Here is a 25406-nt window from a genome sequence, read left to right on the forward strand (position 1 = left end):
AGGAGGAATGTATTTGGAAATAAAAATTTGAAGTATAGTTGGTTAAACTTGACTAATTCTTTTTTAAAGAACTGAATTAATTCCTAGGTTACTGTCAGTCACCAGCTGTGGTGTACAACCCATGGAGGTGGCCCAGTTCCCTGTTAAAACCACGCCAGCACACTGCCTGGCACACAGCAGACACTCACTCAAACTGAGCAATTAACCAGACAGTTTATTCATTCAACAGATTTTACTAATTATTTTTCAAGTCTTTTACAATCTTAATGCCATTTCCCCCAAATTAACAATATGTTTCTCAAAATCTAATAAACCCTAAAGAACCAAAACTTACACTATATTTAAAAGTATAAATACTTAAAAATTTTAAGATTATAAAAATTCAAAGATTCACATCATCTGCCAGGTGAGTGTGCTAACCTGGAAAAGCAATGAATTTATTTTTAAAAACAGAGATTGAAGAATCATGATTTAAGCACATTTTATTAAGTTTATGCATTTCTAGCTGTGTTATTTTCTTACGTGGCTTCCAACTCATTTCATACAGTAAGTTCAAGACCACAGCAAAGGCAAAAACTTGTCAATCTACCTCAATAGAAATATTAGCCCATTTACTTGGAAATCTACGATAAAAATTTTAAATCCTTTTTAAAAGAATATGAAACTGTGTTTGCTCCTGCAATGCAATGAAATCTAGAGTCCTTTACTTGACAAAAATCTTTTACACAAGATATACTGCAAGAGATTTAGCTTTAAAAGGATTTACATGTGTGGTGCCTTTAAAACAATGTATTTGAAGACTGAATAAATCATGAATAAAAAATAAAAACAAAGCCAATGGCTAGAATACGAAGGACTGAGTGTCCAGTCAGTCATTTGATCACAGACACCTCCGTGCCCCTACCTAGCTCTAATAAACTGTTATGGATATGAACAGCACGTAGCTTATTTGATCTCTCAGAGACAAAAATATAGCCAGGGAGATGGGAATTATAAGGTGTCAACAGATTCACCACTGGAATCAAAATAAAGCAATCTGAACGCCACTGCTTCTTCTGTATCACTGTGTAGTCCGAGCACGTTCAGATTTAAGAGATTTGAGTCCACTTCCGCGGACAGATGTAGTTCCCTTTCCCACAACACCCCGCGACTTCACTGAGTTACTGGAAGGGACACTGGCCCCTGAGCAGACGGGGGCGCTGGAGAGCCACTACTGACGGCTTGCGGAGGTACTGCAGCTGGGTCCATCTTGCTAATGTGTGTGATGAATCGAAGACGAAGTTTTAAAGCTGGTTTTAAATTACAGATAATCTTCTCTACCTAAAAAATGAAAACATTAAACAACATTTTAACCAGAGAAGTTCAACTTCCCACCTTTAAAGCGGCGATTTATACACATGTCCTGAGACGATACACTCGGGAGTGGAGTCGGGGGATGAGAAGTCTCTCCACATTTTAAGAAAAGCAGATAAAATTATTTCTCTCTTACGTGAGGAAAAAAACACGTATTCTCCCTCACGTAGACATTAAACATATGTACGTATGCGTATGTGCATATACCTGCATATGCATATGCTTACAAAAACATACCAGTCACCCCACTGCCAAAAGCTACTATAGTTTACACCAGAAATTTTACATATTCACTGAGTTGATCATCCTTTCAAAATGCCATCTTCTCAGAAGCAAGAAGCACAATTATATTTTGAAGTTCTTTGAATAACTTATGTCAGTAACATTTATCTACAAAGCTAATTTTTTTTGGCTCTAATTTATACTTGGGATTCAAAGTAAATAATATTAGATCTACTCTTACTTCAAATACTTTAGAGAAGTAAATACATCAAGCAGTTCCACAGCTTTCTCAGCTTTACTCACATGATCTTTGACTTTACTAGGAAAGATTAGCCCATTAATAATTTTGCCTTTCTGTGTTCCCTTGTATCAAAGTTTCTTAGGCCCAAATATAAAGGATATACAAGTAAAACATTTCTGTTTTGGTTCCCACTCAACTTTCCATGACAATCTTGCTGAGGCATAAAGGAGTTAACGTTCTCCCCACCCACGTCCCCAGCTTCAAGGAAAGAATCCAGTAGACTAGGACTTACATGTTTATATACCAGTTTACCTTTCTTTTCCATTATAGAAAGAAGTAACATTAAAGCAGGGAGGGGAGGTCATTTAGCTTCACCCATCTGCCCTACCTCCACCCTTCTAAAAGGCTGAGATTCTGCTTCCTAAAGAGATGAAACAGTTACGATTTAGGAGGTCCTTTCCACTTCACACAGCTCTACTGGGAAGTGGCTCTTTATATACTGGGTCAGAATGCGCCTCCTGTTTACTTCACCAAAGTTTATATGTCCTTTGAAGTGACACAGAACAAATCTAATACTTACTCCAAATGGCAACCCTCCAAATAGTAAGGACACGAACAATTTCCTAGGGCTTTTAAAATTCAAGGTAAGCATGGCAGCTCCTTCAGATACCCTTCATGAATTACTCTCCTGACCCTCCTGGCTTCAGTCCTTTAGTCACTGCAATTTGTCCAGGGTCCCCACAGTGCACCCTAATGACTGTGGATAAAAGCAGGACCTCCTTCACTCACAACACAACACCTCTCTGGTCTTTTCAGTAGCCATCCTGGACTGTTTCTTCCTAATGAGATTACTATTAATCAGCCCCCTAGGTCTTTTTCAGATGTCCTGCTTCAAATATCATGGGGGGAAAGTGTGAGAAATTAAACCATGTATGTACTTTAATACTATATCCAGAATAACATGCTCATGTAGCCTAAAAAGGTATATCAATCTTTTCCCCTTAAAAGAAAAACATTAACAAAATCCTCACCCAAACAAAAAAGTCTATCAACACATGTTCATGTTTTCTAAACTAAACATCATTAAAAAATAACTAAAGTTAACTTACTTGCTCTTTTACGCTGTCACCAGTAAACATATACTTCATATGATATAGGAAGTCACAGATGGGATCCATGTAATTTAAGTGGGCGCTACACTGGTCTACATTCAGCAGCATGTCATAAAACGCAACACCAATCTATTTAACAAATAATATAAAATTACTTAAATAGTCAAAAATGGTTCAATAACTCAGCATGATGTAGCTGGACACTACCACAAGAGTAGCACAGAGAGATAACATGTTTGTTGAAGGAACTGTCACTGATTACACAAACTTCTATGCTCATGGGAGATATGACACGTCCTGCATTTATGACGGAATCCGTAGTGCTACAAAATGCCCCCTAGTAGGGCTTAAATATAATTTTTCTTCATAACTTAGTAATTTCTCTTAAAATTAAGAGACAGACAATCTCTTGTCTAGAAAGCATCTCTCAAGTTCTGGGATAACTGCGATCTCAGGGATCCTTTGGATTATACCTTCTAAGTTCCATTTGGTGGCTCCTACTTTAAGGTTCTATTCCTGGCTCATTTTCTTCTCTCTATACTCTTATCATAGGTGACTGATTTAATCCATTCCCAAGATTTTCATTAATTCTTCTGCACCATAGTGCAGGTGCTCAAATGCACTTCTCCATCCTTAACTTTCTTCTCAACCCTGAAGGTGTGGGTACTTTCCCTTGTATCTCCAGTTTAACACACCCCACAATAAACTCATTATAGGCATTCTAAGTTATGGGCTCACTAAGTCCTCTAACATGGGGGAAAAAGCCTAAGTAGATCTTTTAGAACTTAATCTTATCACAGAAAACCCAGATTATATTTTACCTCTATCATGCATCGAGTTCTCTCTTGCTGAAATCTTTGTAAAAATGGCCCCACAAGATGGTATACATAAAGCAACTGGAATTCAGTCTTCACTATAGGAAGCAGTACTTCAGTGAGAAACCTAAAATTTGAAGATAAAAATAAAAATCTCTTATGACTTGAAATCAGAATTGTTTGAATTTTGTCAACCCAAGTATTTGCAAAACTTGTAATGATTTTTTTTAAAGTTCTTCTTAATTTTGATAACATTTCTAATTAATTTCACCTCTCTTACTGGCTCTTATTTTCATCTGATTATTGAAATAAATTGCTTCATACTTAGGAGTCATTCTTAATAATAAAACTACTAAAAGACAGAGGTGAATTATCTGAAATAAAAAGAGAATAATCAATCAAATAGAAACCCCATTCCTGAGAAATTTGAATCTAATTAACGCCAATTTTATAGTCAAGAAAAATGATCAGAAAATAAGCTAATGTCAATTTTTCAGTTCAAAAGGCAACTTCTGGGATATATTTTGGAAAAAACATATCCTGAAACTGTAATGGAAAACTAGATACCAGATTATTACTTGCATATACAGATTAATTTTTTTCAAACAATTCTTAAATAAAAGAGGCTTTCCGATTATACAGAAACTCTTAATTATAACTCTTATTTCAAAAGTTGTCCTACTGAATGAGATATATACCCCATGTGTAAATGAGATTTAAAAAAACCAAAATACAAAAACAAAATGAAAAAAGTAAAATTTCTTTAAGAAACCATAACACTTACTTGGGAATGAGAGAAAGCTGCCCGATGCTAGAATGGTGCCACACAGCATGTGCCAGAGCTAAGGTATAGCTGCAGCTCATCTCAGAGTAGGACTGATGGCAAGCAGTGAAATCAAAGAGGCGGAACGGATAGCCGACCCACTCTGTCTCGGATGTCAAGCTGGGACTGCTGATGACACTCACGATTCGGTCATGGAGGACAATCCAGTACGGCTCCTTTAAACCCAGAGGAAAGCCTGATGAAAAACAGTATTCCACCTCATATCTAGTATTTCACTCCAAAGCCTAAGATAACAGTGCTTCCTCACTTAAAAAATTTTCCTACTTATCTACTGTGTGTCTTTGCATAGTGGAGATTTTGAAATCAAAATTGCATGGCTTCATTATGAGTCAAATTAAGTCAATAACAACCTGGGGAGAGGTATCTGTGAGGTAGAGGTCTCCATGCATGTGTCTCTATACTAAATATAGTACCTGGTATTTACTATACAGTAAATTGACTTAACCAACATTTACTATACAGACAACAGTGGTACACATATATAATTCACAAATAAATATAGAGGGGTGTGAGGAAAAGATGATTCACAGAGGTGCATAATCAAGTAAGTCTGGGTCGCACGGGGATAGACATTACTGAGATTCAAAGATATCACAAGAGATGATTGTGTGGTGCTGACTAGACATGTGGCGGTCACAGACTTCACATGAGTGGAGAAGTCAGGGAAGGGGTCACTGAAAAAGCAAGCCCCAAGCTGGCAAGGAATGAGCAGGCTTAAGAGAAGCTGGCGAAGGAAGAGGATTCTGTCATAACGCCTTGTTCACTAACATACCAGAAGTCCCTGAAACGTGTCTCAACAAGCACTACCTGCATGAGCAAAGGCTCTAGATATATAACAGGTTAAGTGATTAAGAGGAGATCAGATTTGGATGCAAAAGCTAAAGTTGGATAGCAAGACCAAAGGATGGAGGAACCTGTAAGTCAGGTAGGTTTATTCAGATCTAATGCAGAGGGCAAACAAAATAGTCACTGTAGATTTTTGAAGCAATAATATGAAAGACAAAAAATATGAAACAGTTCATTAGCTTCATGATGTTTTTGCACAAAAGCATCCTATACGATCTTATTCTTTCGGCTGACAGGAACAGCTGCATTCCAGCACCACATACAAATCACGATTATGAACTCACTGGTAGAGCAGTGATGATCAAGCCGATTGCATTCATCCACGCTGTAATGTTTTCTCTTGGCACTAAAGGCTGACTGAAAAAGAATACAAATGTGCAACTATAAAAACATTTTATATGGTTGACAAGGGATCTTATTTTGAGAACGTATATAATTTGGGGGCTGACAACTGACCTATGCCAATAAAACAACAGTGGATTCTTATCGACTAAAAATTTAATATACACAAAAACAAAATAAGGCTTTTTTTTTCTGGTTGCCTCCTTTAACAACGGTCACTGGGCTGAAGATGGTCTATTTCCACTTATTTATACTTCTCCAATCATTATCCCCTACTTTATGCTGAACTTTAAGAAAGGAATCTTGAAAGTCTGTCTTTAGTGACAAGTTAACGTTATTCCTAAATTAAATGTCAAAACGCTAACAAAGAGAAGAAATGGGTACAAACAGAGGTCTTCTGACCCTGTCCAGGCTTTATTCCATTATACATATATCCCAAAGACAAGATCTGGAACCAGACAACAGTTACTATCCAGTGTGCATGGTCTTGGGACAACAGGTGTGTCTAACAGCTACAAATAAATATCATTCTCTTCACAAATAAACGAGAACTCTTACTGCATGAAACAGGATACACACCTTTTCAGGACGACATTTAGAAGGGCATTTCCAACATCTTCACCTGAAACAGCCAAGGCCATGAGCTCCACACAAGTAACATGCAGAGCGTGGGCAGCTGGGTTGGGAAACTCATTGAATCTCCAGTCACAGTTTGGGAAGGGACCAGGAGATTTGCCAGCCATTGGTGCAGATGATTAAAGAAATAACTATTTATTTTGAGCGTAATGGCTCACATTTATATAGTGCTTTACAGTTTTCAAAATGTTTCACATGTAAATGTCTCATTTGATTATCAATTTATCTGATTATGAGCCCCCAAGAAATGATTTATCAGAAAGACTAAGAGGCAAATAATACAAACCAAATACAAATAAGTTTCACATAACTGAAATGTACTGACAGCAACCATGTGATCAACTACAAGCCATAAATGGTTGGTCCTACATAGGTGGCCTCTTATAACTATGACATTATGATAGCTACAGATGCAACTAAGGTATCCCTAGGTTTCATCAACTGATTTCTTTTAATAGTTACAGGACAGCTAGTAAGCAAATTACTCTATAATGAGTAATTCTTTTACCCCAGGAAAAGAATTCTTTTGTAGGAAAATAAATCATGCCCATTTACGTAAAATTGCCCTATCTAGTAAATAGTGGCATGGTATATAGACATTAAGTATAGTGTACTGATAACTTAAAACATGAAATCAAAATGAAGAAATAAAATACCAGAATAGCAGCTTTTTCACTAAAAAAGAGAGAAAAATGTTTTATCTATTAATATTAACATTTTAAAAAGTATTCAGGGAGTTATTTAAAGCAACAGATTCTATATTCTCTCGTAGTGAATAGATGCATCTAATACAATACACGGTACACTTATTTAGGACTAGGAGTTTTTTCTTTGAAACAAATCTCCATAAAGTCTGTTTTTAAAAACAAATTTTAATGGAGTGGATTTCAGCCCATCTGGCATGATGCTGCTAATTTAAGATTTCAAAACTTTTATAGAAGTAAAAATAAAAATGATGTTTAAAAAAATTGAAGTCTTAGAATATATAAACATATTATCTCAAAAAGAAAAAGACGTTCTCATAATCAACAGTTATTTCTGATGAGTTTGGAAAATTATATAAAAAGGATATTATCTACTAGTCTGCCAATCAACTTGCAATAGTAGGAGTCATCTGGGACCCAAGGATTCTCTTCTCGTGCATTCATAGCGCACTTCAGGTAAGTGTCACTTAGACACCAGCCCTGAGGTCGATTGTCCTTGAGAGAGCCAATGATTGCGTGGACAAGTTTTCGTTTGAGAAAGGCACGATCTCTCAGGTGCATTTCATAATAGTGCAGAGTGTTATACAAATAAGTCACTGGACGATCTGCCAAGAAGAAAAGGGATCACAACAATGTTTATCTGGTTACTGACATCTGTGAAATCCTGTTTTCAAAACTACTGAAAAACAGCTCAGAAGATTATTAAACTATTTCACATGCTGGGTAAATTGCACACAATGCCTATTTTTATTTAGGACAAGGCGGAAGTCTTCTACTAACACACACAGCATGTATTTCAGGATATTCATCACACTCTGACTTAGCAATTTCACTTCTGAAAACTTATCCTATAAAAATGACATATGTGCAAGGAACGTCATTATAGCCCTGTTTACACTAGCAAAATATTAGAAACAGCCTTAATGGTCAAAAACAAGGGACTGATTTAGTAAATTATGGCATGAGTGTGGCAGCTTTTTATGTGCTGCTATAAAATAACCAACCCTAATACATCATAAAGATAGAAAAAACAAGATGCAGAACAATGCGTATACTACATTTTATTTGTGTTAAAAGAAAACCAACAGAGAATATCTAAGGAAGGATACACAACAAGCCAGTAGCAGTGGTTGCCTCCACAGAAAGAAACTGCCCAGATGGAGGACAGGGATGGGACTAATTACTTTTCACTGCATATCCTTCTGTACTGGGTACATACATTACCTAATTCAAAAGAGAAATATTTTTGAAGGAATGCTCTGGACTTCCTAGCTATTCTGTAGTGCTAAAACGCAATTCAGGCTTCTGCTTGGAAGGAAGACATCTTTGACAAAGGACTCAGAAGAACTGCCCTACAGATAATACACTTGATCCCCAGAGTGGCTGCTCAGGGCTTCTGCACTTCTTTCACTGACCCCACCACTCTCCAGTGACCATGCTTAAAACGTTAGAGTTGTCTTGGATTTCTTTCTTTCAATATTCTTCCCTCCATAACCAGCTCATCAAGTTTTAGTTCTTCTTTCTTGCTATCTGTCCCTTCTTTCTCATTTCCAATGCCTTCACACTTGTTTAGATACTGATCACACTCCTGAACTTTCTGACAGTCTTTGAAATGGCTTTCTCCTTCCAAGACATGCTGCCAACTATAGCTGCATTTATCTTTCTAAAATAATGCTCTCCATACCATGGCCTTACTTAGTCACTTCTAGTTGACTCTCAATTATCTTCAGGTTATAAAATAAAAACTTCTCAGACTGGCATTTAAGGTGATCTATAGTCAAGTACAATATATAAATTCTCAATTAAGCCCAAGGAGGTAATTGCTTTTCAAATGCTTTGTTTTTTCTACTTCCATGATTTTCCCAAAGGATTCCTTCTGCCTAGTATGCTCTCATCTCCTTTCTGTTTATACAAATCACATGCATCACAGTTTCAATCCTATCCATCCAGGAAGCCTGCCAAGATCTGTCTAATTCAAGTAACATCACTCTGTTCTGAACCCATATTTTCCTCCTTCTACACTTATGTGGCAATTAATCACACACTGCATAAAATAAGGTGTTTCCTGCATATCACTTTTTTTTTGCTATTTAATACATTTGCAATGATCTACCAATTTATATTTTTATGTCATATTTTATACTTCATGGCATCATCCCACAGCACTTACCCTCAAAACACTTTTATTTAAAAAAAATTAAATAAAACCTTTACAACCACTATTGTCCCTATGGTCAAGTCCAGCCTACTTTTGTTTATAGAGCTATTAGATGGAATTAGAAGTTGAAAGAGCTCACCATGAAATTTATATAAGCCTCCTAGGTGATCCAGTAGAGTCTCCAGTGATTTGGATACTGGAAGCAACTCTAAAAATCTGTGGATTACTATATCAAACACTGGAAGGAATCGGAGACACACATTTCCAAAATAGATGGGCAGATAGGGCGACTGGATCTGCACGGGAGGGTCGACCTGTTCTGCCAAGCCCTCAAAATACAGCTTCTCTGGATATTTCTGTGCAAGAGAGGAGATGGTAAATGTTTAGGGCATCTTTCTTATTTTCTTAAAAAAACGAGCTAAATAAACTTGCCAATTTCAAAAGAATTATGAAACCATGTTTGCTCCTGCAATGCAATGAAATCTAGAGTCCTTTACTTGAAAAAAAGTCTATTACTCAAAGATACACCAAAAGAGACTCATGTATAAAAGGAGTTAGAGTAACTCTTTTCACTTTGTATTAAATACCCATGTCCACTAAAACTGCAGTTTCAATTTATTCTTCACATTAGAAGGATTACAGAACCTGGAGAAAATTTGGAGAGCTAATTTACTTCTATCCAGACCAGAGAGAAAACAGCAGAAACACAGCAAAACAGCCAAATCAATGAACCAAACAGCTAAGTATGGCTTAAAAAGGACGAACTTAAGCACGAATTAGAACCAGTACCTTGTGATAATTCATGTGCTTGGTGTGCCAGTCGTTCTGTAGCCAGTGCTCTGGGGAATTTTCCTTGACAAAGTCACTTACTCGATTTCTAAAATCATTTGGTTTCAGTAACAGCAACTGAATTATGAAATAACAAACCTGGGCTTCATTTCCTTCGTGACTACGCATGGCCTTTGGGGAACAACAGAAAAATTATATGAAAATGCTCATACTGTGCTAAGGTGTGGCTCTGCCACTCCTTTGGTCTAAATTGTCCAATGGTCTAAATTGTAACACAGTAAAAATCCCACTATTATTAGAATTTCTCTATATATCTAGTTTATTCCACACCAACTGTTCAGCCTTCCCCAAACATATCTGAGCCTTCCTTGCTATTGTGGCTCTCACCATGCCTTTTGTCTGGAACGTCCATCTCTATTTTTTGAAATTTAATCCATCCTTCAGGATCCATCATCTACGTGGATGTGATCTCTCACTGTTACCTGGCGATATTTTCCCTGCGCCCCTATCTTATCCTTTTATTTTAGTGACTTACAGACTTAGCGTATTTCCCCTACTAGATTATAACCAGCTTTATATCTATGTTTCACAGCTCAGAGGTTAATGTTAAACCAACTAAGCAAGCGCAAATATCACCACTAATAAAACTTTTTTAAATGCAGCATTTTCCATCCTGGTTCAGTGTGTCTTTTCTTAAAATTTTGCCTGAAACAGACATCAAAGTCAGGAGAAAAAACCATTTGGGGAATATTGGGTGGCAATGAGAATCACTGAGCTATGACTGTGGCTACCAAAGTATCAGAAACGGTTATATTAGCACTTCGCAAAGAAATGTAGTAACTTTTTACTACTTCCTGCCTCTAATGGGAGCCTTTGAGAATCAACTCGAAGTCTAACTGCTTGTACTTTTAGAACATCACAGGCCAGGACCATGTCTGTCTTACTTACCTCTATACCTCCTGTGCCTAGTACACAGTAGATATTCAATATATACTTATTGAATGAATGAATAGAGAAATTGGGAAATCTCTACTTCCTTAGGGAAGTGACAGCAATGCTTGATTATAGTATAAATTCATTAAATCTTTAGAAGCAATATAAAGTAGATCAGCATGAGATCTATCAGCTACAAACCTTGATCCAAAAGAGAATGAGACAGCTCAGAAACGTATTCTTATGTAAGCATATTCTTACCAGGCAGAGAATTAATCTGTCCAGTGTAACAATGTTGTACTTCCATACCATGTCATTAAGAATTTCAATGCACTTGTTGAGCTGCTGACCCCCAGCTGATGTTGAGAACTCATACACCAGGAAATCTGCAAATGTTCTCACGTGGGCTACCAAGGCCCTGGCTCCAATTCTCTCTAATACTCTGGAAGGCAGAGAGTAAAAAATAAACTGTATTGCTGCATGGGTATAACGGTTTGCCAAATGGAACACAGATCTAGGTTTCTGGCTTACCTGTAGCCAATCTGATTAATATGATCTGTTTCCAAGAGCATTTTCCAGAGAAGACAAAGGAAGAGAGGAGGAGAGCCTTGCATAGAAAAGTGGGTGATGATGTCATTTTCATTGGTCATTGATTTCCACTTCCTGTATTCCTCCTCCACGTTTTTCTTCAGATTGAAACGGCTTTCCTGAGGTACATTATTTTGTTTGAAGAATGCCTAAAAGGAAGGTCAGAAGTTTATTACAATGGTTGCAGTAAAAAGAGCACTGGATGTAGAGTCAAGGAACCAGTTCTAGGGTTGACTCTGACACTAATAAACTCTAGGTGACCTGAAACAACTCAGTAATCAAGGCCTGAAGTTCCATATCTGGAAAATACACAGGCTTGAAGAGATTATCTCTAAAATTCCTTTTCCTATATTTCCTAAACAGAAATTCCAAGCAAGCTTGAATTCAAAGCTTTTTCAATCATCTGTTGATACTTCTGCTCATCTCTGAGGGAAAAAGAAAGGAAAAGAAATTTATGTACCCTTCACTCGCTTCTTTTAGGATCTCTGTAAGGAAGATCCCTTATACCAGACCAGTGATTCTCAGAATGCGGTCCCTAGGCCAGCAGCAGCAGCATCCCTGGGGCCTGGGAGAAACGCACATTCTGAGGCCCCACCCGGACCTACTGAAGCAGCAGCTGTGCAGCGGGGGCCCAGCACGCTGCGTCTTCCCACGGCCCTCAGGGACTCGGAGAAGCTTGACAACTACTGCTCTAGACTATGAGAAGTTACAGAAAACACATGTTCATTTTGCCTAAAATTTTCTCTGAATAGCAGAGGACAGATGAGGTTTTCCTTTCTCCATGTTATAAAAGCCAAGTTCACGGTTCTTCTCCCTGTAACAAACTATTCAGTTAAGTGTAGCATATATGTACTCTGAAAAGCTCCATTAAATTATATTTCTCCCCATTTCAGTTCTATGAGAAGGAATTTTTCAGGTAGTGTGTTAATTCTCACAAGTTTCTAAAATTGTTAACTATTAAGATGAAACCATAATGATTAAATTTTTAGAAATGTATTCATTCCCAGAGTAGGACAAGAAATAACTCAAGAGATTTGAGTTTTCGGAAGTAATAGGAAAGATTAAAAAGAAAAAAAAAGCACTAATTTTCTTTGGATATCACCAAAGCTAACTCTCTAGATTAACACTGTAAATGGGAAGAAGGATTTCACACCTATTCAATAGGTAATTCAAGACCAGATTACCTGCAGTGGGCCTGGAAAGCAGCTAAGGGTGTGTGAAGCCCAATTATGAGGAGTAAAACTCATGATGGTCTGAAGTATGTCTTTACACCAAGTTCCCTGAATTGAATCAGAGCCTGTAAAAAAATCTAAACATAAACAAGCAAATGTAATCCAGATATAAGTGATCACAGGCAAAATTCATAAACGATTAGCACAGAGAAAGTCACAAACAGTTCTGCACACTCAGAGAATGTCAGTGAATGTCACCGCAGTGCATTCACTTGCCTAGCTAGTTAGAGTCAGCTTGGGACCTAAATTTTCTTAGTTTATCAATGATCTCAATTATTGCATTAGTAAAAAGGAACACAATCAGTGAAAAGAAGACAAAAGACATTTGGAATCGTTGTTTTAGGTTACAGAGCACCAAGGGTACAATGGTAGTACACCACTCTTGCTCATTGAGTTCACTATGACACTGAGGCATCAGCACCTTACCGGGCCAAGGGAATAATAGATTAAGAAAGTAGATATCTCTCCTGGCAGTTGAAAAGCTATTGACTATAAGTATAACTCTCTAAATCAAAGAGGTTTTATTATGTAAAACAAGATAGTTTACACAAATGGATTTGAGGTTGCTAAATTCAATAACCTAAATTTTTAAAGCACTTCTCAAAGTGTAGTCTGCAGACTCTGAGTTCCCAATATCCTTTCAAGTATTTGATGAAGTCAAAGCTATTAAGCAATAATACTACTAAATTGTGACTGGCTTTTTTACTGTGTGGATATGTGCACTGATGATGCAAAGGCACTGCAGCCCTCGGAACAAACCCATCAGTGGCACCACACTGTGCTAACAGCCCTTGCGATCTTCACCACCATACTCTCAGGGGAAAAAAGTGCCAGGTTCACTAAAATATATCCTTGATGAAGTAGTAAAAAGTATTATATTTCGACCCTTCAGTACACCTTTTTATAGCACTGTCTGTGATAAAATAGAAGTAGGTAGGCATAAAGTATTCCAGCTACACAGAGATAGGATGGAGATCTTGAGGAAAAGAACTTGTGCACTGGGTAGTGAGTTAAATTAGCTCTTTTTTTCATAGAATTCCAATTTTACTTGAAAGAACCTCTGACAGCAAACTATAGTTCTTCAGATGGGCATTTAATGGACATTTTCCTGAAAATTAACAAATGGAGTCTATAAACAAATTTAGAGAAAACAAAACAAAAAAAATAGACTTTAGAGAAAACAAATGACTGCACCTTTTCCCAACAATAAAATCTTACAAGTGAAAATCAGAATTTTGGAAAACTTGTATCCACCACCATGAGCCTGATAGTTTTCCAAAACTTAAAAATTGTCTAATGAAATTTGTAGTGATTTTAGCAACTGCAATTTTCTGATACTGTATAATGAAATGTGTCAACATTTGCAAGATCTGCATAATTCAGTGAACCAATATTTTCCAAACCACCAATTCATGAAGTTACAAAATATACATGGATTATAAAAAATCCATTAAATATACAAAATAGACCAATGGATTATAATGTAACAGAGTACAAAAAGTTCACTGATAAGATTTTGGATTCCACATTGCAACTAACCTTTAAGAAACTATCACCTGTCCAATTTTAGTGTGACAACAAACAATATTCATAATCAGCTGAAAACGCTATTAAAATACTCCTCCCTTTCCAACCTCATACCTATGTGAGGCCATATTTTCTTCACTTACTTTTACTAAAATAACATATTGTAACAGATTAAAGCAGAAGCAAATATGAGAATCCAGTTATCTTCCCGTCCATCAGACATTAAAGAGAGATACAAAAAAATATAAAACAATAGTGCCTCTGCCCTCACTTAAGTATTATTTTGGAAAATATAAGACTTTTTTTCATAAACAATGTTATTTAGGGGCTGGCCCCATGGCCGAGCTGTTAAGGTCGTGCGCTCCGCTTCAGTGGCCCAGGGTTTCACCAGTTCAGATCCCGGGCATGGACATAGCACCGCTCATCAAGCCATGCTGAGGTGGTGTCCCACATGCCACAACTAGAAGGACCCACAACTAAAATATACAACCGCATACTGGGGGGCTTTGAGGAGAAGAAAAAATAAAAAATAAATAAAATCTTAAAAAAAATGTTATTTATGTTAACACATAATAAATTTATTGTTATTTTTAACTGAATCAAATAAATATTTAAAAATCTCTATTTTAATATCCAATAAAGTAAAGATTGATAGATATAATCCATATAAATAGAAAATCTTTGGGAATTTCAACTACTTTTTTGAAGAGTGTAAAGTGGTCCTGAGACCAAAAAGCTCAAGATCCACTAACTTAAAAATGACGTTTAAGGGTTGGCCCCGTGGCCGAGTGGTTAAGTTCGCGCACTCTGCTGCAGGCGGCCCAGTGTTTCGTTGGTTCGAATCCTGGGCGCGGACATGGCACTGCTCATCAAACCACGCTGAGGCAGCGTCCCACATACCACAACTAGAAGGACCCACAACGAGAAATATACAACTATGTACCGGGGGGCTTTGGGGAGAAAAAGGAAAAAATAAAATCTTTAAAAAAAAATGACGTTTAAGATGGCTGAAAGCTGACGCTCAGCCTAGTTAAAATGATGGTACACAGAAGAACCCACACTAACAACTGAAATGGTGAAGCTATCAAAACACTTGTTTTTTTCCTGAACAAGTGAAAAGTGTCTTTTCTGCATGTGACTCCCTTAATCGTCAGCAGGAACACAGCACACTTAAATTCATCTGTGTTTGTCACTGTTGGTCGCATGTTCACCGTACCTGTCACGTGAGTTGCTCTAGCTAAGGTCAGTATCAAGGCTCGGTTCAGCTCCTCGGATTCCGCGGACAGCACCGTCTTGGGATCGCTAAGGAAGCGTGTGAACTGCGGCTGGACCTCCGAGCTACCTAAGGCTGTGATGAGCCTGAGCGCAGTGCTCTCCACACTGAAACGGGAGAGAACAAAAGGAAACATGAGGAAGCTGACTTGCCTATAAAATTTCAGAATTATAGAATTTAATCTAATTCTAGGTTAATTATAATGGAAAACCATACAAACTATGAATTTCTCTTCTTGATTAGAACTCTTCTGTGAGAATGAGCTTTCCTTACTTTGTTTAAAAAAATCTGAGGAGCCAAAATGTTACAGTGAAAACCATCTGACATTTTTACACATTTGAAAAAGATAGCTTGTAGCCGGTTGGACTAAAAAATTTCATCTGGATATACAGCATTTCAAAAACTACATTTTTCTATCTCAAATATATTTTCAATTAGAGCAAAATCAAAATGACATGCTACTTTAACCATAATCTGAAGTATATTTAAATCCAGTATTCTAAAGGGCTGAGTTAGAACACAATGTCAAAGGCCTCGGAAGTACTTATTCTCAGTTCCAAGACCCCACGGCAAGGACTCAACTATCTTAACAAGTTTCTGTTTAAAAAACTGGACTCGACTCCCTCTATACTGAAATTAAAATACTCTAGAAGGAGAGTTTTATGACAAACGAAGAAAAAAAATGACAAAGTACAGGATTAAGTTCCCCATCTCCAACAAAGTTTCTAATAAATCTTAAGGAAAGACAGTTTCCCATGAGCCCACCAGAGATGGAGCTGGTTCTGGTTTGTTTGTGCAACTGCAGCCAAAGTATGAAGATGGCTCAGGAGCTGAACTCGGTAATGAGGTTGAATATGGTGCATCCGGTAGCTGAACATCTCCAGGAGTGTGTGTAAGATCCCCCAGGCATGAGACTTGAAAACAGTGGGCAGAAGCTGACCTTGAGGAATAAGACAATTTAAAGTACCAATTATTAAAAGCTACTCATTAAAAGCTATTTGAAGAAAAGTCACATTGAGTAAAATCTATGTAAAGATTTGATCATGAACACACACACATATACACATATATTTTCTATTCTTTCTCCATAATTTATATTTTAATTGTAAGAAAAAAATGCAGATCCTAATTATAATGCCAAGTTTGCTTTTTCCTGCAATTTGACAAATGATACTCAAGTTCATCTGGAAATCTAAATTAAGAGACAAGATATGAAAAAAAATTACTCTACCTTCCTCACTTCTCAGTTCTCTTTTAAGCTATTTTTATAGTTAATTTTCCCATCCTTTTGAAGCATGAGAATCACTTTTTGATATACAAATTGCAGCATATCTGCTCTTATTCCCTCCTCTCTCCCAAGAAAGTTTGATTCAACTCTTAATTATCTGGGAGGAAGAGTAACTATGGTTAAAATTAAAGTTATACTGTATTGATGAAAAGTCAGGATTATCATGAATCACAAAAACACTTCCATATTAGAAAGTACCTATTTTTTAGAACTGCAGAGTAACTAACAGACATTATAATCTGTCTTCTGGACTGCAGGAAAACTGCTGCCCTGCTGCCACTCAGACTTAGTTCCCATTGCTGCCTCTGGGCCAACCAGCAAGACACACAGCAAAGGGGGCAAACAGGACCAAGGACTCCATGAGGACAGGGACCAGTCTGTCCTGCTCACTGTATCCCAAGCACCTAGTACTGAGCCGTTTTCTTACCACTTCATTAAAAATGCAACTCACTCCCCTGACGCTCACACTTCCTATCCTTTTTTGCTTTCCTTTTCTCTATAAGACATCACCTGATAAATTGTTTATTTCATTTATTTACTTTTTTTGTCTCCCTCATTAGCAGGTGACCTCTATGACGACAGTGGCTTCTGTGCACTGCTGAGTCCCCAGCACCCATAAGAGTACCTGTTGAATTAATGAATGGGTTAATGGTTACAAACACCAGAAAGTCCCATCTTACTGATAAATCCTTTGATGCCCAAAGACTCTATTTCCATATAGACCAGTAAACGACTGTAAGTTTCCACAAGGGCAGGAGCCAAGGCCACGCTGGACTTTGCATGAGCAAGTTTTATCACTCTGGTAGCAATGCTGTGAATAAGGCTGAGGAGAAACAAACGGAAAGAAAATAAAAATTCCCATTTTTGACACACATACAGGAGTTACTCTACTTATAGGGAACCCGGCATAAATCTGAACTTAACTATCTGAATTAGCTCCCTGTCAATCATTTTGGCTGTGTAGGACACTTGGCAGTGATGCCCTCAGAGCCTGAGCCTGGCCCTGGTCTCTGTGGCACTTTCAATGAGCGTCAGGAGCCCTCTGCTCACTGAGAAATAAGAACATGCTTGAATGGTTTTAGTCTGTTTTTCAAATATGTAACTAAAACCATTTGAGAAATTAAATAACTTTTGTTATAGAATTACTTAATAAGTCACTGCTAAGACCCAAATGTTAGGTTCTGACGGGGTTTTCTCTGTCACACATGCAGGTAAAGCACACGTACAATCCCATCACAGTGTCTACCATGTGAAAAAGAGCATGGCTTTTCTAGAACTGATGCCCCACCTGGAGGCCCACAGGTGCATTCTCTTTGACCTACAGTGTTTGAAGTTTGAGCCGATACTTAAGAGTTGAAAGACTAGAAATAAAAATCTGGATTTCTAGCCCTTCTCAAGAAAATTTAGAAGAGCTGGCTACACTAGTCTGCCTTCTTACACATTCCAGGAATTAGCTCAAGTGGCAGCACCATGGGATGAGCCCAGCACACTGCAGCCGGCCGCAATTCCCATCATATGCACATGCTTCCCTGAGCACTAGGATCCGGCTCGCCTTCCCTCAGCACCAGGTGTCTCTCACTTACATTATCGCCTTAGCTCCTAGGGGAACTTGAGGTGCTGGGATCATACCCAACAGAGCCTTTTCTGTCTTAGAAACCGTAATGTCGATTCTAAAAGCGCCCCTATTTGTAATCAATACAATAAAGGGCATTACAGTTTTTGCATCCCTGCACTCGGCAACTGTACTTCCAGCAAATTGTTTAATGAAAATGTCAGTTATGGACAGGTGCAAAGACAGCCATAAAGACCGTCTTCACAGCCATCTACACTAAGAAATTACAAACCACCTCAATGTCCAACAAGTGAGACTGGCTAAATAATCATATATAGCCACACAAAAAACTTCTTTGTAGCAATTAAAACAGCTGTTTTTGAAGAACATTGGCCCAAAAAGGTGTTTTACAGATTACTATGGGGAAAAAGGTGGTTAAATAGCATTAAAGTAAAAGCGCGTAAGGTAAAAACAAAACAAAAAACCTCCATAAATGCATATATTTATACATAGAAAAAAAAAAGACTCAAAAACTGTTTACAATGATTATTTCTCATGGAGGCATTACAACAATTATTTTCTTTGGGTTGACTTGTATATTCTAGAATTCCTATAATAAACACTATCATTTTTGTAATAAAATAAAACTGTTTTTTACAATGTACCCGACCATAAACACACATACATAATCATAAAATCAAGTCTGTACTGTACTGATACCAATTTCCTGACACAGGACCAAATAAATAAAAAGAACACACCTCATTTTGGCATGAACTGTCAGTGAATCCAGAAGGTTCATTGGTAAGGGAGTAATGGATCCTGAAGCCAAACAGCTCATTCCAGGAAGAGGGATCCTCATAATTCCATTTCCATAAATAGTTTCTACCAGAGCTCCCATGGGCAACGTAAAACATTCTGAATTTGTAGAGTATGCATTACACAGCAGGGCAATCTTATAGTCATTCATCTGTAAGCTTTTATTTCTAAGACTCTGCTGTAGGAACCTACAATTTTAAATTCCATTAAACAGAAAAAATGCAAATAATTTCCAGAAAGTTAACTTACGTTTTTAGAAAAGTTTAATTTCACCCAACTATTTACTAATACTATCTTCATTCCTACAGATATTATAGTTTCTGCCCAAAATGTAAAGTGGAAACACATCTAAAAGTTTGAATAGCATTTCAGATAGAAGTAATTATAAATTAACAATTAATGGATATTTGTTAAGTATGCACTATATACATAGCACTAAGATTCAGATAATGAAGAAATAACTCACAAATTGAGGAACTAGGTTTCTTTTTATTATCTATCTGCTTAAGCACAACAATATGCCTTCATTACAGAAGTCATTATGAGAAGACGGTTAAGGGGTTTCATAAAATGAAAGCCAAATGAAATGTGAATTGTGAGTACCCCCTCGTCTCCTATTTGGCAGTCCTTTTCAGAAGTTCCAGGGGGGAAGTCAGCTATTCCTAATGCCCCTGACTGAAGCCCAGTCCTATCTAAAAAGGGCATCTTTTTTGAGTAATCACAGCTTTGGAAATGAGGTAAGGGAGTACACCAGCCAGACCAGCTCAATCAATCCTCACAGCTCAGGGAGTGAAAGATATCTCAACCAGATCATGTTTAAATGCCAGTACTTAAGAAATTTTGAAACATTTTCACATACTTTTGGAAATTAAGAACTTTAAGGTAAACATGTAAAAGCAAAGATCAGACCTGAAAATTTAAAAAACATATATCCACATACATATAAACAGGATTAGCTAATCGTCTAGTTGTTTTCCGATGCAGGCATTGGTCAGTTTCTCCTGGTACGATATACACATTAAATATTCACCCTTACCTCCTGTGGGTGTGGGGAGATCTCCATACTTCACACAAATACCAAGACTAATATTAGTCTACAATATACTATTTATTAAGTAAAAAATTAACTGTCAAGCTACAAAAAACTTACTCATGGTGAAGCTTTAGGGAATGAGGTATTGGAATCTGTAGCTTGGAGTTGTCATTTTGGGCTTTTCTATTGAGATGAATCCAAATACAGGTCATTGCAAAGGCATGAGTTGACTGGGGTTTGTTAATATCAGGAACTGGAATATACTGAAAAATAGCAATTTGCACATTATAAGAAAGAGAAGAATTAACTAATTATATGTATTTTAGTAATCCACTTCTGATATATCTCTTTTTAAAATATCCTGTATAATTTAGATCCAGTTGTTCTTTGACTATTCCGTAATACAAATCAGAAGATCTAACAGCTATAGAATATTGAAACTATTACAAGATTGTTTTTACTTGCCAAAAAAATAACAGAAATTCACACGTGCTTACTCAAGCTTTTCCCTCTCTGCCACATAGCATTCACAATCATTTAAAAACTTTTATTCTTTAAAAATTAAACACATCATTATGAAGTCTTACTGAATGTGATAAATATACTGAAAACATAATTTCTAAAAGTCACATATATGCTTTTCAAGAACATAAAAATTACGAAATCCACAATCTAAATGAGTATCATCAAACACATTATATGCTGACGGGTGAAATGACATGGATTTACTTTAAAACTGTGCCTCTGGAATTTGCTTTACAATTGTCCAGCAGTAACAAAAAAGATGAGGAAAGATGAAACAAGAATATTTCTTGGTGACGGGTACACAGGAGTTTATTTTTCTATTCACTCCACTTTTTTGTGTGTGTTTAAAAATTTCCATAATAACATGTTTCTTAAAAAATGGCAATCATCAATATATACCATATTTTACTCAAAGCATCTTATATACTAAAACACTGGGGGATATATTCAATTGGCAAACAAACAAAAAAGATATTAACAGACACTGATGTTATTTGGTCATTCAATGTGTATAGGTTAAAACAGCTTAATGTTTTTTAAAATTGTAAACCTATTTACAATGTAGAGAAATAGCTTGACATAATAGACGTTCAACTGTGATTTAAGATAAACTTCAGAAATAACCTAGTTGAATTTCTTCATATTACCTGAGTAAACTAATGTCAAGAAAAACTGAATGTCCATCCCATGATCATGGTTAGTCACAGAATTGGGAAAAGAACTCAGGTTTCCAACTTCCAAATCCAGAGTCCTTTTCACAAAATCACACTAAAACCCTTAAACACAAATTAGACATAATTCACTCACCACATTAACTATGCAGTAAACTTACTTCTTTTTCTGGGTATAGAAGGTCAAAGAGCTTCATGACAGGGAGAAAATCAGCTAGCGCATTTTTCTGAATACTTCCGGAAATGAATTGCAGGAGAACCCACATCAGATGATCTCTGCCTTTAATCAGTCCTCGCCCCGCTAACTGTAAAAGACGTTTAAATACACATCTAGACAGCTAGTTGAAGAGATGGATGTCAAATTTAAAGAAAACAGAAAGGAGAAATCTGCTCTCAGAAAGTTAGCATCCAACTTTGGCATTTACTAATTACTTAGTCTCAACTCAAGACACACCAAGCAAGGTCTTTTAAATTATTTTAATATTAGCTTTCCTTCCTGATCCCTAAAACAACTATGCATATCAAAAATTTAATGTTTTACACAAAGGCATAAAGATACCTGCACCCCTATGTTCAGTGCGGCATTATACACAATAGCCAAGAATTGGAATCAACCTAGTTGCCCATCAAGGGACGAATGGATAAAGAAGATGTGGTATTTATACACAATGGAATACTACTCAGCCATAAGAAACGATAACATCTGGCTGTTTGTGACAACATGGAAGGACCTTGAGGGTATTATGCTTCGTGAAATAAGTCAGAGGGAGAAAGTCAAATACCGTATGATCTCACTCATAAGTAGAAGATAAAAACGACGACAAACAAACACATAGCAATGGAGACTGGATTGTTGGTTACCATAGGGGAAGGGGGGGAGGGCCAAAGGGGAGGTTAGGCTCACATACAAGGGGATGGACTATAATTAGCTTTTGGGGGGTGAACATGATGTAATCTACACAGAATTTGAAACACATTATGATGAACATCTAAAAAAAAAGTATGTTTCATAATAAAAAAAGAAAGATTAAAAAAATTTAATGTTTTAGAACATAATTAAGTTGATAATGTGTGCATGAGAATCAAGTTTAATATGGGATAATTACTAAAAATATCTCATCAAAACACAAAGAATACTTTAATATGCCAAAAGGATGTTTTTTCAAACTTAAAATCCTCAAGGACTGGTTATCAAAAAACACTTTTTCTGGTCTCCTATAGATTACAACAGAAATCAATGGGGGTGGGGGAGTAAGTGGTGATTGAAAGGATTCTAACAACTCTTATGAAAAATTTTCCCAAAAGTAATCCATGCTGTAGAGAGATGTTATAAATATAACAACACTTATTTTATTCCCATTCGGTGTGCCTAAAACCTTATGACTAAAACCAACTCTTCCCCAAAATTTACTCTCGTACTTCCATTCTCTGTTTTGGATTCCTTGTTCTAACTTTCCACTCACTGCCAAAGTCAAAACCAGTGAGAGATCCTGGACTCCTGACTCCCTCTGTTACCATTGTCACCAAGTCCTATTCACCCAGCAGCACACCTGGTCTCTGGCTCCTCCCCTCTGTCCTGGATCAGGCCTCCAGCATCTCTCACCCAGACTACTGCAGTAGCTCCCTTATGAATTTCCTTGCCATTGATTTTGGTCCCAGCCATCTCTACATCTCTGTCTTCCTCCATGTGGCCACCAGCAGTAATTTTTTCAATTTGTTTATGATGACGTCATCCCCTCCACTCCCATTTGCCTCCCAAAGAAAATCTAAACTCTTTAGAACAAACACATGGCCATATAAAGTTCTCCATGTCTGGTCTTCTTGCCTTCCTCATCTCACCAGCTTTCCCCTTTATATTTTTCTTTCCAGTTCTCAGACCCTTTTATCCCTTTCCAAACGATAATCTTATTGCTATAAACACTTTCCTATCTTTTCCTTTTGGTAAATTTCTATTCGTCCTTTAAGTAAGCCATTCCCGATTTCTTTAGCAGGAACTATTCTCCTTCATTCCCATTGCAGGGAAACATGCTTCTATCATGTGAACTCTTAAATTGTAACCAAATTGTTTATACCTATATTTTCCCACTAGTAAGGAGCTCTTTGAGGGTACTACAGTGCCTTTTCATCTTATCTCCTCTGGTCTTTGCACTGTGAATATGTGGAATGAATAACTGAATCCAGTTTTTATAGTGACAGGACAGTGAAAAGTTAAGAAACCATAAAAGCACTGAACAAATCAGAAATCAGGGCTCAGAACTTCTGCCACTGCTGAAGTCACTAGGCAAGGTCCACACCAGTCTAAAACATACTAATCAACAGGTGAAGTGGCTCTGACAAAAGACTCAGTACTGACCTTCTGATGAAGAGAAAGGACCATATGTGGAAAACTTGCAAACTGGAAAAGCACAAAGAAAATGAGCTGACTTGAGAGATGCTGCCACAGGAGTTGGCTTGTGCCCCCATCGTCAAACTTCTCCTCGGTCTCAGATCGCTCCATGGCATAAACCACCAGGTCCACCAACTGGTCCTCCAGCACAGGGCAGCGCTGCTTGTGCTGTAGGGTAGAGATTAAATACAGTATTCCAAAAGCCTCCCGGTTAGTTTCAGAAGTTACCAGTTAATGGGCATTAATCGTGACGAGAGGCTGAGAAGCATGGAATGAAGTTGAACTTAGAAAGTTAAGGTTAGATTTAGTCTATTAAAGCTGCATCATGTTACATTTATCATAGAGGATGAGTTTCATTAAAAAATTAGTTTGAGGTCTCATAGAAAACAGATTTCCCATTTACTTTTGACTTTCACTACAGACGTCATCCTTTCGATTTGACAAAGGGCACTGCACGGAAGAAAACTTTGTTATTTATCCTTTGGAAAAAGGTAATTTAAAAGGCATATGAAATGGGGACAGCAGTATTAATTTTGCAATCTAACTCAAAATATGAAAACCCGGGATTTCCCAGAATCAAATACTGGATAGGAGAGCAAACAAAACAGTGTGTGAATATATTTATTTTGTTTACCCTAACTTTACGTACAGATGTATACCTAAATAGCTGCCAGATTACTCAATGCCTGTTTTTCAATGTGTGGTATTGATCCTGATACTGAAATTGAAACTTCCTCTACAAAAAAACTGATCTCTGCTCCTCCCTCTCAGAAGCCAAACATAATGCAGCTTTAATTTTAAATTAGACTATTTTAAAATCTAAAACAAGAAAAAGAATTGAGTTTAAACACTAAAAATGAAAATGCAACTTCCCTTTCTAGAGGCAAAAAGATTTATGCTTTTAAAAGTGATTTTAAAAAATATACTTTTACCAAAAGAAATATGTTAAGCCATATTTTAAGCCATTTTCATATTTCCTTTATAAAATATGTTATATGACTTACTGGTCAGGCTGCTGGAAGCCTTTCTAGTGAATACAGTTACTAATATAGATGCTTCCCCTCTAAACTTTAGATGTGATTATTAGTCTTTTGCCATGAAAAAGGGATATGATTTCTTTAAATTTAGGGGAAAAATGCAAAATGGGGAGAAATTTGGAAAAAAAATAAAACGTAATGAATAGCATCCCCTCTTTTGCATGCTCTTTGCCAGCTCCAAACTTGTAAAGCTCCAATATAGCTGCACTTTCTTAAAGCATGCAAATAAAACAAACATCTATCCAAAACAGTAAGCATCAATGGTTGTTTCATATTGTTTCCAAAAACACAATGCCATGATCACAGTTCAACCACATTACAGGTTTACGAATAGCAATATTAACACCACCAGTTGAGACTACAGTATTTTTCCTCCAGATGTAATTGTCATTATGAAGCAGAGCAAAGTGCAACAGACAACACTACAAACTATTTCTTAAACCAGCATGCAAAACTACTGTGTACAGGGCTTGAAATTCA

General features: G+C 36.9%; 1 protein-coding gene across 10 annotated transcripts in view; it reads right to left on the minus strand.

Annotated features, from left to right (window-relative positions):
* Positions 1–194: 194 nt before the first annotated feature.
* Positions 195–25406, minus strand: part of MED23 (mediator complex subunit 23) — a 39442-nt gene continuing 14230 nt past the window's right edge. For all 10 annotated transcript variants that reach the window (XM_001504291.7, XM_005596930.4, XM_070223862.1 and 7 more), the window contains 19 exons: positions 23857–24057; positions 21665–21808; positions 20425–20570; positions 19217–19462; positions 17584–17726; positions 16381–16555; positions 15559–15722; positions 12768–12892; positions 11527–11732; positions 11257–11437; positions 10063–10233; positions 9413–9629; positions 7484–7720; positions 6355–6520; positions 5718–5790; positions 4528–4742; positions 3750–3870; positions 2926–3057; positions 195–1320 (listed from right to left, as the gene is read on the minus strand). In XM_001504291.7, coding sequence (XP_001504341.4) covers positions 1153–1320; positions 2926–3057; positions 3750–3870; positions 4528–4742; positions 5718–5790; positions 6355–6520; positions 7484–7720; positions 9413–9629; positions 10063–10233; positions 11257–11437; positions 11527–11732; positions 12768–12892; positions 15559–15722; positions 16381–16555; positions 17584–17726; positions 19217–19462; positions 20425–20570; positions 21665–21808; positions 23857–24057 — 3231 coding nt within the window. In that variant the 3' untranslated portion in view covers positions 195–1152. The remainder of the gene's footprint in view (positions 1321–2925; positions 3058–3749; positions 3871–4527; positions 4743–5717; positions 5791–6354; positions 6521–7483; positions 7721–9412; positions 9630–10062; positions 10234–11256; positions 11438–11526; positions 11733–12767; positions 12893–15558; positions 15723–16380; positions 16556–17583; positions 17727–19216; positions 19463–20424; positions 20571–21664; positions 21809–23856; positions 24058–25406) is intronic.

The sequence above is a fragment of the Equus caballus genome, chromosome 10 (assembly GCF_041296265.1).
Source record: "Equus caballus isolate H_3958 breed thoroughbred chromosome 10, TB-T2T, whole genome shotgun sequence".
Classification (NCBI taxonomy): Eukaryota; Metazoa; Chordata; class Mammalia; order Perissodactyla; family Equidae; genus Equus; species Equus caballus.